The following is a 16,279-nucleotide window of genomic DNA, read 5'->3' as shown; positions in this document are numbered from 1 at the left end:
TCATATCGGTGGCATATCTCTTCTATATGCTTGTTGCATATGCATGGTGTTGGTAATGGTTGTAGTGGTGTCGCCATGTGATAGTTGATGGTGTTTTTGTGGAATGTGTCATCGTGATTTATGTCGGTTATGCATTGTAGTGATTGTATGTATCGTGTATGCATGCATGTCATACATATGTTGATTATGCATGCATTGACATGGTTGCAGTTGTCATGCATGATGTCATGATGTGCAGTTGATATGGTTGTTGGGCGATTTAGTTGTCTGCTAAATCCCTGTCATTTAATTTATTAATCCGGGGAATCGTAAACTTAGAAGCAAACCAAAATATATGGGACCTTAGATGAAACAGGTGTAAGAAGTTTGTTTAGAATGGAAATGCATATTACAAATCTAAACTATCAAATCTACTTTATGAAAGCATAAGAACAAATGTTTGATTAATGGAATTATTTTACTTTAGAAGATAGAGAAGAGTCTCTTGTTCAAGAGTCCTGATTGTCCTTCTATAATCTTCCTATAATAACATTATCAAGCACCTAAGAAAGCAAGAAAGAAAGCAAGTAAATATTGTTTTCAGTTCAGTTCTTAATGGAGAAGAGTCTCCTAACTTAGGAGGACTTTATTTCTCTAGATATTGAAAGGGAATCAATATTCACATAAATGTAATCTAGGAAAGCATATGAGAAATTAAATCTTATTTCAATTTAATCTAGCTCATGGAGAAGAGACTCCTAACTTAGGATTCCTGGTTTTCCTTCTCACATCAAAACTAGCTACTGAAAGGAGATCAACCTTCACACAACAAAACATGGCCATATCATGAATTCATATTGAAATTATCTACAATTATTTACAACAAAGAAATAAGATGAACATTAGAATTGAAATTAGTATATTCACAACATTATTCTACAACAAAGTGTACTTATCTCAGTATGGGGATCCTTCCATTCCTCAATGAGCACACATGAACAATTATCACACCTTAAGAATCAAACAACACTCATAACTCATGATTTGGAGAAAATGGTATTATTCATGTTGAATGAACATAAATCTAATGCTAATGAATAACTGATAATTGTTTTCTCTCCCTCCTCCTCCTTAACATGATTTGGAGGATGCTCCTCTTATTTATACATGAATTAGGGATATCTACTCAATAAATGTAGATCCCTTAAATATCTACTAGACCCACACTTGTCTCAACTTATCCCTAAATACTAGATACAAATCCCATGACACATCAAAATCTCCATGATCTTTCTCCTTGGAATATGGTCCACCTCTTGAGTTGAAATTCGAACTTGATCTTGGGAGGCCACATAAGGGAGGCCAAATCGAGTTGTTGGCTTTCTAGTAATCTGAGTAATTGGATATTTTGTCCGGTCTATTTAAAGTGCATAGGCCAGATCTGCTCATTCAACTTGTCCTGACGATGAACCACACTGGTTGGTTCGAAACGCGTCGACAAAAATTTCTCTATGTGATTTTCGCCGAAGAATTCTTCAAAAATTTGATATGGATCACAAAGTCTCAATTCAATAATCATTAAATATTTTTAAATAATGTTTTAATTAATATTATTAGTGTTTTCATTAAAATTTTAAAATATGTTTTAGTTTTTTATTAATATCATTAATTAATTAATTTGATTAATGTAATTGATTATAATAATTATGTATCAAGTTTTTTTTAAATATGTATTAATGTTGGAATTAACCTATCAATATATTAATGTTAATAAATAAATCAATAATCAATATTATTATTAATATATTGATTTAAGTATTTTTAAATTAATATAATAATTTATTATTATAACATTATAAAATAATTTAATAAAATAATATAATATAAAAATTTATTTTACTAAATATTAAATAATTTAATAAAATAATAATTACATTAAAATAATTTAATTATACGCCCAGTTGTATTAATGAAACCGTACCATTTTATTATTATATAAATATAATAATGAAACTCTATGGTTAAACGAAGGTTTAAATATACCAGTATAATGAAAACATTAAACCCTAAGTGTTGAATACACCAATTCTCTTGATTTCTGCATACATGTTAATCTGTTATCATAAATTTAGTGAAGTGATATATCCTCACACAATTATGATGTGGATACGTTACAGAAGGAAGTCCAAATGCGTGGCATGCAAGTGTTGAATACACCAGGATCCACACGTGCCGTATGAATAATTTAAGGAATTCCACTGTCACTGCCTCACAAGTGGGCATAACTTTGAATGGCTTGCATAAGCGACCACTCAGTTAATCGAGTGCACAACCGGCATACGTACGTTTAAGAATGTGAACGGGCATTAGTTTCAAAATCAATCCAAGTTGTGTGGTTTTTTTATTCAGAAAATTCATATAGCTGAAGCTTACAGATATTTTTTTACAATCAATATGGCCGAAGCCAGCAGAATTAATGGCCAAAGCCAGCAAAATACGGCATAGCCTATAGAAATAGCCCAGGAGAGGCCGCCCCAGGACTCACGGCTGGGGGTGCTTAATGTAAATTTTTAATTAAAAAATAATTTAAGTATATTTTAAATATATGATTTAGATATTTAATAATTTTATGTATTGATAAAATAGTAAAAACTAGAATATATATATATTTTTTTTAATTTAAATTATTTAATAAAAAAATTAATTAACAAAATTATTAAAATAACTAATTCCAAAAAAAAAAATATAGCCCCAAGGGTTAGCTCACACGGTCGAAACCCGAAAGCTCTTGGGGTTAGGTCTGTGATGGCTGAGGGGTGTAACCCCCTTCGGGTGGGGTCCACCTTAGAGACTTACGATCCTGGACGTAGCGGACCACTGACCATAGTATCCGTGAACCAGCAGTGAAAAAAAAAAAACAACTAATTCCAATAGGAAAAATTTTATTAATATAAAAATATGAAATAAAAATTTCACCTTATTATCAAATAATTTATTATTATTATTATTATTTACATTTGTGTTTTTCTAATTTATTATTATTATTTACACAATTTAAATGGTCAAACTCAAAATAATGCCTTATAAATTTACTCGATAACTTTCATTAGTGCAAGGCAGTCCCAGAAGTACGATGTAAAATGTATAAATATGATGTAAGGCTGTAGTTGTCTATTTATTATATATTTTGGAACCATTTAGACATATTTGTGTGGAATTTAGCAAAAATATATTGTAATCACTAATGTGAATGGTAACTTTTTATAATCAGAGTATTCTTTAATTTTTTGAATACTAAATTTATATATGAGAGTAAAAATTTATTTTAAATTAAAAAAATCACAAATTTAATTAAAATTAATTTATAAATTTAATTTATTTTTGTCAGATTCCAAAAAAACTCTAAAATATAGGAGCAGTTTAGGGAAGTGGAGAAATTGTTTTGAAGGTTTAAAGTCTCTGAAATCTGGGTTAAAAAATTTAAACAAATCTTGTAGATGCACGGTTTAAATCATGTTTTTGATGGTGGAAATAGATTCAGCATCATTAAAAATTTCCAAAACACTTAGAATTATGAATTTTGATCACTTTTACTTAAATTTACAAAAATCTCTACTGTTTTTTTTTTCAAAATATAAACAGAATTTCCATAACTTTCAAAATAAAATCCTTAAACTACATCGAAAGGAATGGCAGATATATATAAGTGGTATAAGTGGCCAAAAGATTCATCCACAAAATACAATACAATATATATACATGTGGAGTTGAAAATATAACTTCACCAATCAAAAACCCTCGTTGATTGTTCTAGTCCTCGCCCTATCTGTTCGCCGTTGCTAGCAAGAGCCGCCACTGGCGTATCAAATAAATCAAATCTTCAGGTTTTACCATCTCATTACATTTATTAACATATATCGTTGCATCACTATATTTCCCCATCCTTCCCGGGAAAAATTTCCACAGAGTTTCAATTGGGAGATGAGAATACCTTCCAGTATCAAGCAACTCCTTGGATGATAGTAAATGGTGTTCCACACCGGGCAGTGCCTCAACATTTGGACACACGCTGACGCAGAGATATTGAAGCTTCGCCAGATGACAAAGCCCTCCTATTCCTCTCAATTCGGAACACTCGACAAAGAACATATAGTGAAGATTCGGGCAAACACCTTCGTCAAAGAATACATCTGATATTTGTGTGCGTGCCAGCACTAACTGCTTGAGTTTAAGCATGCATTTGTCATCGAGGAAGTCACATTCTCCTTCAGCGTTTTTAAATGGAAGTTACCGCAGCGGACAATCTTCGATTATTAAAATTTCCAGATTCTTCATCCCCAGAATATCTCGTGCTAAATATTCTATCCCACATCTGCAAATTTTCAACTCTATCAATTGAATAACCAGTCCAAATGAATCCGGCAAGCATTTCAATTTCGAGCAGTTTAAGAGGCACAATTCCTTCAAGCTCTTGAGGCAACCGAGCAATGTTGGCAGCATTTCCAACAAAGGCTCCCCTCCCAATTCCAGAGCTTCCAATTTGCATATGTCTCCAATACCGCTTGGCAATTTTGATAACTTCGTTTTACACACATCTAATGTTTTCAAGGACCGTTGATATGCGATTTGTGATGGCAATTCTTTGACATTGCTACAACCTGAAAGATCTATGTGTTCCAGGGTGGTAATATTTCCAAATGCTCCATTGGAGATGACCAAACTGCAGCAACCTCTCAACACTAGATGCTTGAGTCGAGTTAAATTCCCAAATGAGTTTGGAAGCATCTGCAAACTCAAAGCACCAGACAAATCGATGTGCTGGAGGTTTTTTAAGGTACCGAAGGAATCAGGAAGCAACACCATTTCTGAGCAGTATCTTAACTCGAGGTATTTCAACGATGGCAGATCGCAAAATTCTTCTGGCATGGTTTTGAATAGTGCATGAAATATGGCAATCTTTTCTAGGTGCTTCAGCTGCCCTATGGATTTAGGAAAGCTTAAAAGGGGAGCGCAGATATTTAACTCTCGCAGTTGGAGAGGGGCCTGCAATTTACACGTTTCAACTATCACAAGGACGTTTTAACCATAACTTTCGCATTACAAAATGAAATGGAATTAGGAAAAAAAAGCACACCTGAGATTCATGTTGCCACAATAATTTTAAATTTTCCCCTGCAACATCTAAAACTCTCAAACTTTCCATCGGAATCCAAGAAGGTAGGCAAGAGTATCCACAGTTATACCAGCAGAGCCACATGAGTTGTGGTGACTGCGCCCTCCTCAATATGCGTTCTAAATAACGCTCTTTAGTTGCAACAAGTTGCAAATTGGAAATACCACGAAGATTGAAATTACTGAACAGATACCTGAGACAGTTCCCCAATAGCTCTTCACTCCATCTTTTGTACCATGACATTTCTGAACACTTCATTATAATTTGCGAATTCACAGTAAGATCTGCCCGATTGACCATCTTAATTCCGCGAACTTCAGCTATTACCTGTTCCTTCGAAAAATGTATCCACGCCACAGATCTATCATAGTCTTGGATAAAAAAACCTGAAATTTTTTATTTAAACTAAAACAAAGGAAACGACCCTAAAGATTCATCTTCAAACCCAAAGCAAAGCTGTGAATGATTGAAATACTTACACGGGATGATCGTTCCAACAAATCGTCAATGTTGTTGGTCGTGTGATGCCAAAGACCACGGCGCATGATTTCTTCCTCCTCAGCAATGCTTCTTCCCAAATCCCTAACATGATCATGCATTTGTATCTTATATCCACTGTGCGTTTTAAAGAGACACTTGTTCTCTATATTTCGAAGCCCCACGGAACCCCAAATTCTTGCGGCCGTATCTCTGTCCTCTCCTATAAAAAAGCAGCAAACATTCAAGAATATTTGTCGCTCCTCTGGATTAAGTGAATCGTAGCTGATTCTAAGTCTTTCTTGTATCTCGGGAGGTAGGTGGTGAAGCCGATTCAATGTCTCTTCCCAGTAAGAGCTTTCTTTTTCTCCAAAAAGAAGCGCACCAAATACTTTTAATGACAGTGGCAATCCATTGCAGGCCTTTATAAACTGATATGCCAGATCTGCAAATTCTGGTTGTGGATGTGGTTGACCAAAGGCATGAAAGCAGAAAAGTTCTTCGGAGTGCTGTCTGTTTAGCCCCTCCAGCTCAAAAATTGATGCCTCTGCGATTTTTGCTTTCTTGAGGACTTTCTTGTCACGAGAGGTAATCAGAATTAAGCTATTGGGGTTTACGATATCTTTAATTGGCAAAAAGGCTTCCAGTTGGAAGGCTTCATCTACGTCATCTAAAATGATGAGAATGTGAGAGGAAGAAAGATGCCTTACAAGCATGCCTGTGCCTTCGTGAATGTTGTCGATTGGCAGATCCAATCCAGTGAACTGCTTAAGGAGTTTCCTCTGCAAAGAAGGCAGAGAACCCTTAGCTGCGTTTTCTCGGACATCGTACAAAAAGCCTGATCTATTGTAATTTGACCTCCTCTTGCTGAAGAATTCTGTGGCCAGCGTTGTCTTACCAACACCACCTGCACCCACAATCCCTAAAACCTTGGTTTTCTCTGGCCATAACACCGTGCTTTCGAATTCTTCTAATTTTTCTTTCAGCCCAACTGGGTGTTGGGCAACATACTTCAATGGGGTTTTGTCGCATACTTTGGACACCCATCGCAACACATCATCCAAAAGTTGCTCCACGTCGCTGAATATCAGGTTATAAAAAAGAAGAAGTGAATATCAGGCTATAAAAGAAAAAAGTGAGAAGCGCCTACAGAAATCTATGAGTCCAATAAATTAAAAAGGTAAATGGGAAAGGGAGAAAGGCAGAGGTCAGATGCAGGTACTCACCCATTAAACGCCTCCAAATCGAGACCACTTATTTCTGCAGCCTCAGAAAGAGCGCGTCTCCAATTCTGAATGGCATTGAAGTCGAATCGCTGCTTCTTTTCGTGATCGCTTAGGGCTTCAGCATACGGTCCTTTAGTGTTCCACCGGAGCTCCGAAGGCTTGACACCATAAAAGACAGGAATAATTGTAACCTCATTCGGCCTCGACTGAAATGCATTCAACATGTGCAACAGTTCGTCTAGACACCATTTTGATTCGGCATAAGTCGATGAGAAAATGGCGATGTGGATGAAGGAGGTTTCGATTGCGTGTAGTATTTGAGGAGTAATATTTTGCCCAACTTCCAGTTCTGGTTTGTCCAGAAAAACTCGCAGTCCACGGGAATTAAGACTACGGTATAGATCTGTGGCGAAGGTGGTCTTTACGTCAGGGCCACGATGATTGATAAAAACATCGTAGCTGTTATAAGAAATCAGGGAAGAACACGAGGCCATGGAGGAGGAAGAAGCACCAGAAGCCTTGCCACTGTTGCGGATTGTTTGGTCTGCCATTGGAATGTGGATTTGGATGAATGGGATAGACAGACAGATAAGATCGATATAGGAGTAACAAAAAGATGAAGGGCAGGCAGGTAGACCAGAGGAGAGGAGTGGAAACTGCGGGCAGCGTGAAGCAAGAGAGTTTGTGAACAATGTCGATACACTGTGGTTGTCACAGCTAACGCTGGGCACCATCCGCCACTCGATATTCAAGATTCGCTTCCACAAAAAGACTAAAAAACAATATGTGGAATATGGTCGACCTGGTCCGTCAATTATAACATTTATATTTTATTAAATATTTTAGAAATGTGAGTCACTAGATGCTAACATTTTAACATTATGCATTTCATGCGTTCTTGCCGTTTCGTTTTCCTTCATTCTTTTCAAACCGATCAACATTGGAAGAGGGACCACCCAAGGCAACACCATGGACAATGTTTGGAATTTAATACCCAATCCCTCATTGGCAGAGAGATTCATGTTTAGTGGTGACGACTCTGACAAGTTACCACATTTTTCTCGACGTATTATTTTATGGCGTAGTTTAGTTTAGAGATAAATAGATTTTTTAGTGTAAAATAATTTTAAAAAATAATATATTTTTTTTAAATGTATTTTTAATGTTTAAATAGATTATCTTTTCTTTAAAAAAAAAAAAATTCTGTTAAAATTTTCATTTATAAATTAAACTATGCTTTATTTTATTAATAAATATTAATTATATATAAAAAGTAATATTTTATTAATAAGTATTAGTTTTTATATAATTAGTTAATTTTTTATTAAATAAAAATAATAATAATAACACAATAAACAAATCATCAATTTACTGCTATAGTAATTAATATTTGCCTCGATTGCTTTAACATTTGTATTTTAAAATTCTCTAACATACACCACTCACCGACTTTGTATTTTTGGATTAACTTTATTCTTGTACTATGTTATGCTCGATAATTTGTTAGACAATTGCACTAGTTTCCATGAAGTATGAAAATCTTTGATATATTCTCTTCAAAGCTTATTCATTTCAATGTCTTAAGACTTTTCAATTTTGGATTAACTCTATTCTTGTACTATGTTCTGCTCGATAATTTGTTAGACAATTGCACTATTTTCCACGAAGTATGAAAATCTCTAATACATTCTCTTCAAAGCTTATTCATTTCAAGCTACCACTATACCATTCAAGGGTTGTATGAGAATGTTGCACAACCTAAACATGTTTCCTCCTACCACCCTCCACATTTAAAAGTTGATCGCTACTGCCTGCCATACCTAAATAATATCTTCACATATCTTCAATGAATTGAATTGAATCCAATTGCCTACCATTTTCCTTTTGAATTTTGTTTGGCACCAAGAATATCAGTTGTTAATCATGGTTTCATTCGGACTAACTCGTGTTTTCGTGAGTTGACTGAAAAATGCTCCATTTACTCAAGTGCGTGTAGACATCCTCTACCGCATCTCCCATGGTATGGCTTCAGCACCACATCCTGAGCCATTTCATCTCTAATTGCTACCAAATATGTTGATTACCTTGCTATTAACATTATTTTCTTTTCGTAGATCCAAGGCTTTGCAAACGAGAATATGATGTTGCAGGAAATAATTTGTCAGGCACATCTACTCGAATTATAACAGATCCTGATTTTGACGATAAGTCGGAGTCCAAAAACTCTAGTGGGATGCTTCCTCTTGAACTTACAACAATAAGTGTAGATGGAAAGGCAATAATATCATGTTGCATAGATCTTTCTTAACTTTTTAACCATGGATTTTATCAAGCACAAAGTGAGCATAGTAATGATAAAACTTGTTGAGTTGAGTAGCAAAAGCATAACCTGCAAATAAATTGAAATTGCAAAAAATAATGCCAAATAAACAAGATAGCAGAATAATCAAACACAAAGATTGGCACAATGCTTTACGTGGTAAAAACCTCCTTGTGATGGAAACATCCATGGGGCAATGATAATCGTTATTCTTATTATTCAAGGGAGATTTACAACAATCAACTCATAGGCATACATTATCCAACCATTCAACCCACTCTCCATTCACTTTATGTTTTCATATTTCCTCTATAGGCTTACATGGATAAATATCAACCTGTCAATTTTTTCTAAATTTGTCTACAACTTTTAAAGTAGATGCATAATAAACTTTTTACCAAAAAAAATAAAAATCTTTTATATGTTTTTTTCCAAAAAAAATAGATTATTAAAAACAAAGCAAACCATAGGAACCAATCTTAGTTATTATCCCAAGAATATATGGAAATAGTTAACAACTTCTAACAATCTCCACCTTGAAAACAATTTACCTGATATATCATGCCCAAATTATTCATCACCTTCCTTGCAAGCCAAGAGAAGCTATGCACCATTTTAGCTTCTCTGGAAAGATTGGTTTTGTGAACATGTCTACACAATTTTTCTTTGTATGGACTTTTTCCAGAGCCACCACTCCACTTTCATCAATAACATGTCTTATAAAATGGTATTTAACGGGTAGATGTTTTTTCTTGCTACAATACATTGGATTCCTTGCCAAATGAATAATACTTTGACTATCATAAAATACTTTCACCTTGTCCTGCACCCTTCTAAACTCACCTAACAAAACTTTTAACCAAATTGTCTCTTTGAAAGCATGTGAGACAACTATGTATTCTTCCTTAGTAGTGGATAAAGCAACTATGTTCTGAAGCTTTAACATCCAACTAACAACTCCACCTGCAAGAGTAAGAACATATCGAGAAGTGGATCTCCTCCTGTCCAAGTCACCTACAAAATATGAATCAACATAACCACAAAATGAATCACTAGTACCATTATAGGTGATACAATATTTACTTGTGCCTTTAAGATACTGAAGCACCCATTTCATTGTTGCCCAATGTTATTTACCTGGATTTTCCATGTTTCTACTGACAACACCATCTGAATGTGAAATATCTGACCTTGTACTAACCATTGCATACATTAAGCATCCTACTAGATTAGGATATGGTACCCAAGTCATATACTCCTTTTCTTCATCTTTACTAGGACACAAACCTAAAGAAAACTTGAAATGGGAAGTTAAAGGGATTTGAACAAGTTTCCCATTATTCATACTGAACCTTAGAAGTATTTTCTCCACATACTTCTGTTGTGATAACCGCAACTTACCATGTTTCATGTCCCTGTAAATCTCCGTGCCCAAGATTTGTTTTGTTGTTCCAAGATCCTTCATTTCGAAAGTCCTAGCCAATTGAGCCTTTAACATATTGATCTCAACCATGTTGCTTGATACAAGCATATCATTAACATATAACACCAAAATAATGAATATGCAATTTTCCAAATTTTGAAAGTAAACACAATGGTAATACTTACTTTTGGTAAAATTGTAGCTCATCATAAAGGAATCAAACTTCTTGTACCATTGCCTAGGAGATTGCTTTAGGCCATACAATGACTTCTTGAGTTTCCAAATAAACCTCTTGTTGCAATTTTGAGCAAACCCTTATGGTTGTTCCATATATATATATATATATATATATATATATATATATATATATATATATATATATATATATATATATATCCTCATCCAAATCTCCATGTAAGAATTTTTTTTTAGCATCTAGTTGCTCTAACTCTAGATCAAGTAATGCAACTAATGCTAACACAACTCTAATTGAAACAAGCTTAACAACTGGTGAAAAAATCTCATGAAAATCAATACCTTCCCTTTGAGAATATCCATTTGCGACCAATATTGCTTTGTACTTCTGAACAATATCATCAACTCCTTTCTTCAATTTGTAAACCTATTTGCAACCGACAACCTTCCTGCCCTTAGGAAGTTCCACCAGATCCCATGTCTTATTTCTTTATAAGGAATCCATTTCCTCTTTCATTGCTACTTTCCATTTATTGCTATCAGATACTTCCATTGCTTTGTGATAACAACTAAGTTATCCATCATTAGCAATTAAAGCAACAGGTGTAGCAAAATCATCATACCTTTTAGGAAAATATCTAATTCGTGTAGCCCTTCGTAAAATTTGTTGTGGAATTTCCTCAGTTTCCTGAGAATTTTTTGTATCCTCATCTACTTCTGTAGGAGTTTCTTCCTAAACATCTGCATTATCATCCTCCCTTGAAGATGATTGGGTTTCCAATTAAACTTGTTGAATCCGTGGTACTTTTGCCTACTTCATTTCACCATCTACATCTGATTTTATGAGTGATGATTCATCAAATATGACATCTATGTTAATGATAATTTTGTGGGTAGTAGGATCCCACAATCTATATCCCTTAACTCCATCACCATATCCAACAAATATTAGTCTTTTTTAATTTTGGATCTAACTTAGAACATTGATTCTTTGGAATAAGAGCATAGGCATCACAACCAAAAACTTTAAGATTTGAATAATCACAAGGTTGACCTGTTTGTACCTCTTCCGAAATCTTACAACTAATTGCAATTCATGGTGACCGATTTACCAAATAAAACGTTGTAACAACTTATTTTTCCCATAATTCATGTTACAACTTGGCATTACTAAGCATACTCCATGCTCTCTCTAGAAGAGTCCTATTCATGCGTTTAGCAAGACCATTTTGCTGAGTATAAACCGTGGTTTTATGTCTTTTGATCCCAACTTCCTTGCAATAATTTTCAAATTCCTTTGAAGTAAAATCGGTTCCATTGTTAGTTCTCAAACACTGAATTGACCTGCTAGTGCTCTTTTCAACTAAATATCTATACTTCTTAAAAGCATCAAATACATCAACTTTTCTTTTCAGTAAATATATCCACACCTTTCTAGAGTAATCATCTATAAATGTTACAAAATATGACGATCCTCCAAAAGAGACTTTAGGAGATGGTCCCCAAAGATATGAATGGATGTAATCAAGGATGCCTTTACTAAAATGTTTTCCTATTTTAAATTTATGTCTATATTGTTTTCCATAAATAGAATGCTCACAGAAATTCAAATTCAGAGATTTCAAGCTTGGAAGTAACCTACGATTAACCAATACCTTCGACCTTTTCTCGCTCATATGACCCAAGCGTTGATTCCATAAACGATTAGAGTCACTTGCACCTTCAAATGCTACTATTGCATGATATTTTGTCCTTCCTTCAAGCTTATAAAGGTTCCCAAACCTTTTAGCCTTCATGACTACCAATATGCCTTTTGTCACCTTCATAAATCTACCTTGAACTATACATTTATAACCAGCGAAATATGGCACTCCCAAAGATATTAAGTTCTTTCTAAGCTCAAGCATATGCCTCACATCTATTAACATTCTAATAGTACCATCATACATTTTAATCTTGATACTACCAATCCCAATAGTTTTGTATGTAACATCATTACCCATGAAAACCACACCGTCGTCAATAGATTGGTATGACGAGAACCAATTCCTATGAACACACATATGATGGGAAGCACCAGAATCTAGCAACCAATTATGATGATGTTGAGAAATAGTAGAAGTGGAAAATACCTCATCAACAATACCTACACTAGTTTCAATTGAATTAGCTTCCTTTGTAGAGTCCTTTTTAACATCATGTTCCTTTCTTTTCCAACAATCCTTCTTAAGATGCCCTGATTTGTTACAATACTAACACTTTAACTTACTCTTCTTGCCTCTTGACTTTGATCTTGATGTGTCTCTCGAATTTTGATATTTTTCTTTTGATTGACCTCTTGCCACCATTGCTTCTGATGTTGAGGTTTCAAAACTAGATTTTTCCCGAGTTTCCTTAGACAAAAAAGCTCCCACAACAACATCAAAATTGATGGTATCGGTAGAACTAAAACTGAAAGAGGTTACAAAATGATCCCAAGACTCAGGAAGAGAACACAATAGGCAATTGCTTTGTCTTCCCCTTGGAGATTTACATCTATACTAGACAACTCACATAAAAGAGTATTGGAAGAATTCAAATGATCAGATATCTTTGTACCTTTCTTCATCCACAAATTGTATAACTGCCACTTCAAGTAGATTTTGTTTGTCAATGACTTTGTCATATAGAGACTTTCTAACTTGGTCCATAAGCCTGCAATTATTTTCTCTCCAAGGATGTTAAACGACACATCATCTGCCAAACACAAACAAATAGTACTGAGGGATCTTGCATCCATGTCCTCCCAGTCGTCATTATCCATGCCCACGGGTTTCTTTGCCCTGCCCAACAACGCCTTTGCCACTCCTTGATGCACAAGCATATCCCACATCTTAGCCTTCTATAGCTCAAAGCTATTACCCTCATTAAACTTTTCAATTTCAAACTTCGCATTCTGCATCCTTGCCATTAACACAAACTTTTTCTAAAAGATCTGATACCACTTGTTGAGTTGAGCAGCGAAAACATAACCTGCAAATAAATTGAAATTTCAGAAAATAATGGAGAATAAACAAGATAGCAGAATAATCAAACACATAGATTGACACAACGTTTTACATTGTAAAACCCTCCTTGTGAGGGAAACATCCAAGTGACAATGATAATCGTTATTCTTATTATTCAAGGGAGATTTACAACAACCAACTAACAAGTATACATTATCCAACCATTCAACCCACTCTCCATTCGATTTATGTTTTCATATGGCCTCTATAAGCTTACATGGATAAATAGGAACTTGTCAGATTTTTTCCAAATCTGTCCACAAATTTTAATGCAGTTACATAATAAACTTTTTATATAGAACAAAAAAAAGTTTATTTTATATATTTTTTTCCAGAAAACATAGATTATAAAAAACAAGCCAAAAACGGGACTAGATGTCCAAGTTATCTCATCGTGACCACCTCGGAGGAGCCATGGCCGGAGGTTGCGAGATTAGGTTTTCTGCAGGCCCATCCGCTGCCGCTGCCGCCCCCACGGTTCTGTTCGATGCTGCAGGTCCTTTCGCTGTCGTTGTCGCCTTCACAGATTTGGTTGACGCTGGAAAGGGTTGGAGATTGACTGAGGGATCCTCAATGCGCGATGAAATCTCTTGGATCTGGACCGGATACAACAACGGAAAGGAGCCACTGGTAACACATCAAAACAGCCAGGTATTTGAGGTTATTCCCCCTGTCTTGGCTCATTTCGGCTTTCTTAGGGCGACTCTGGATCCCCCCTTTCATTGCCTGGGGTTTTATGCTTCCTATCTATCGACCCCCACACCTTTCCAGGATGATGCGCCCTCTTTCGTGGGAGGTATTCCCTGGCGAGTTCGCCCAGTCTGCATCATCGGGATACAGAGTCGACTCCCGATTCCTTTGCCCCTGTTTGGCACTTCGCGGGTGCATGGTACAGATCTGCCCTTCCGGGTCTGCAAAGACTGCAGATCTGGGCCGGATCTAATCGCCTCTGTGACTCAAATCGCAGGGAGGAAAAAATTTAAGCTAGATTTTTGTCTTAGGCAAAAGACAGTTGAAAGCCAGCCAGATCCAGAACTCAAACCAGTAAAATGGAACCTGAACAAGGCAGACATTGCAGATCTGAAACAAATTTTTATCAGACCAACAGAAGGAAGACACGTTTGTGTGCAGATCTGGGAATGGATGACTGTACTGGATTTAAAAAAAGAGATACAGGTCAAATTGGGCACTCTAGTTGCATTACAAAATCTTTTATTTTCAGGGTGATGCATGCAAGACCAACACACCCTCCAGCATTACAGGGTTGCAAAAGATTCAACTGTTATCCTCAATCTCCAGCTGCGAGGTGGATCTAAGGGATCCACATCAAAACCTACAGGATCCTACAGAGACGCAGCAAAAGGGACAGAAATTCCAAAGGGGAAAGAACATGCAACTGTTAATATCCCTCCAGGGCAGTATATCGTGGATGAAGTACCAGAGAGCCTCTCCATTCCGTTGGATATTCCAGAGGTAAAGGGCATATTCACAGATCTACAAAAAAATGCCGTTATTTGTAGATTTAACGGCTTCTGGCCTAGATCGGATGCTTTGTATCAATGGATACACACGGCATGGACAAAAAACTGTCGGATCCACCTATGCTCGAAAGGATTCTTCATAGTAGTCTTTCGCGTTGAAGAAGAGAGGGAAAAGGCTCTTACCGAAGGACCATGGTTCTGGGGCAGTGCGGGACTATTTGTGACCCCCTGGTTCCCGGAGTTTGATCCAAACACCATGGTGGTGTCAAAAATGCCGGTATGGGTAAGGTTACATAATCTTCCGATGCATTTTTGGCACTTTTCATCCTTAGCAGTAATAGGGAATACCCTCGGAAGAATGTTAAAGATTGATACAGAGAGACATTTAAAAGGAATCTTTACCTTTGCTAGAATTTGCGTCGAGGTAGATCTCAGTTAGGGGTTACCAGAAAGCATCATCCTGAACTTCAACAATACTCAATGGAAACAACTTCTGGACTATGAGAACACAGCATTCAGATACAGGGGATGTCAACAAATAGGTCATCTATTCAATGCATGCAAAAGCCTTAACAAGAGCAAGCCACAACAAAGGAAGCACAAAGGATGGCAGAATATAGACAATGTCATAAAGAAGAAAACCGCGGAAAAGAAAGCCCCCACAGTATCAGAAGACGCAGAAACAGAAGCAGAGGAGGATGATACCACCATAGAGGAGGTTGATCTAGAGACCCAGAAGGAAGATACAGCAATCAACGAGGAGCTACAGCCTCATTCATTTCAGGCAGAGACCCAGCAAAATCAGACAGAGATGAGAAGCGTGGATCAAAGCATGGGAGGCAACAAACGGCAGCATCACTCAGATACTTCAGATTCAGATAAAGAAACAGGACAACAAAATGAAACAACCCAGTTAGTCATTGCCTCGACCGAGCCCACTGTGGGAGAGTGGCGCAAG

At 36.1% G+C, this 16,279-nt stretch overlaps 1 protein-coding gene across 1 annotated transcript; it reads right to left on the bottom strand.

The window, feature by feature from the left end:
- Positions 1–3,764: 3,764 nt before the first annotated feature.
- Positions 3,765–7,540, bottom strand: LOC149216084 (disease resistance protein L6-like). The gene is made up of 4 exons (XM_089391138.1): positions 6,856–7,540; positions 5,632–6,709; positions 5,114–5,479; positions 3,765–5,022 (listed from the first exon to the last, which is right to left on the bottom strand). Exons 1-4 carry the CDS (start codon positions 7,404–7,406, stop codon positions 4,267–4,269), a joined length of 2,751 nt encoding a protein of 916 aa, XP_089247264.1. The 5' UTR covers positions 7,407–7,540; the 3' UTR covers positions 3,765–4,266.
- Positions 7,541–16,279: the final 8,739 nt, after the last annotated feature.

Source organism: Pinus tabuliformis, chromosome 1_1 (assembly GCF_031772625.1).
Source record: "Pinus tabuliformis cultivar Carrire ecotype Pingquan chromosome 1_1, CPIR1, whole genome shotgun sequence".
NCBI lineage: Eukaryota > Viridiplantae > Streptophyta > Pinopsida > Pinales > Pinaceae > Pinus > Pinus tabuliformis.
Note: the sequence above shows the minus strand (reverse complement) of the source record. Positions and strands in the feature narration are given on the sequence as shown.

Coding starts and splice junctions, on each gene's coding strand:
- LOC149216084 (XM_089391138.1), bottom strand. CDS start 7,406: ATGGCAGACCAAACAATCCGCAACAGTGGCAAGGCTTCTGGTGCTTCT. Junction 6,710..6,855: donor GATTTGGAGGCGTTTAATGG/GTGAGTACCTGC, acceptor CCTGATATTCAG/CGACGTGGAGCAACTTTTGG. Junction 5,480..5,631: donor TGTTGGAACGATCATCCCGT/GTAAGTATTTCA, acceptor TCGAAGGAACAG/GTAATAGCTGAAGTTCGCGG.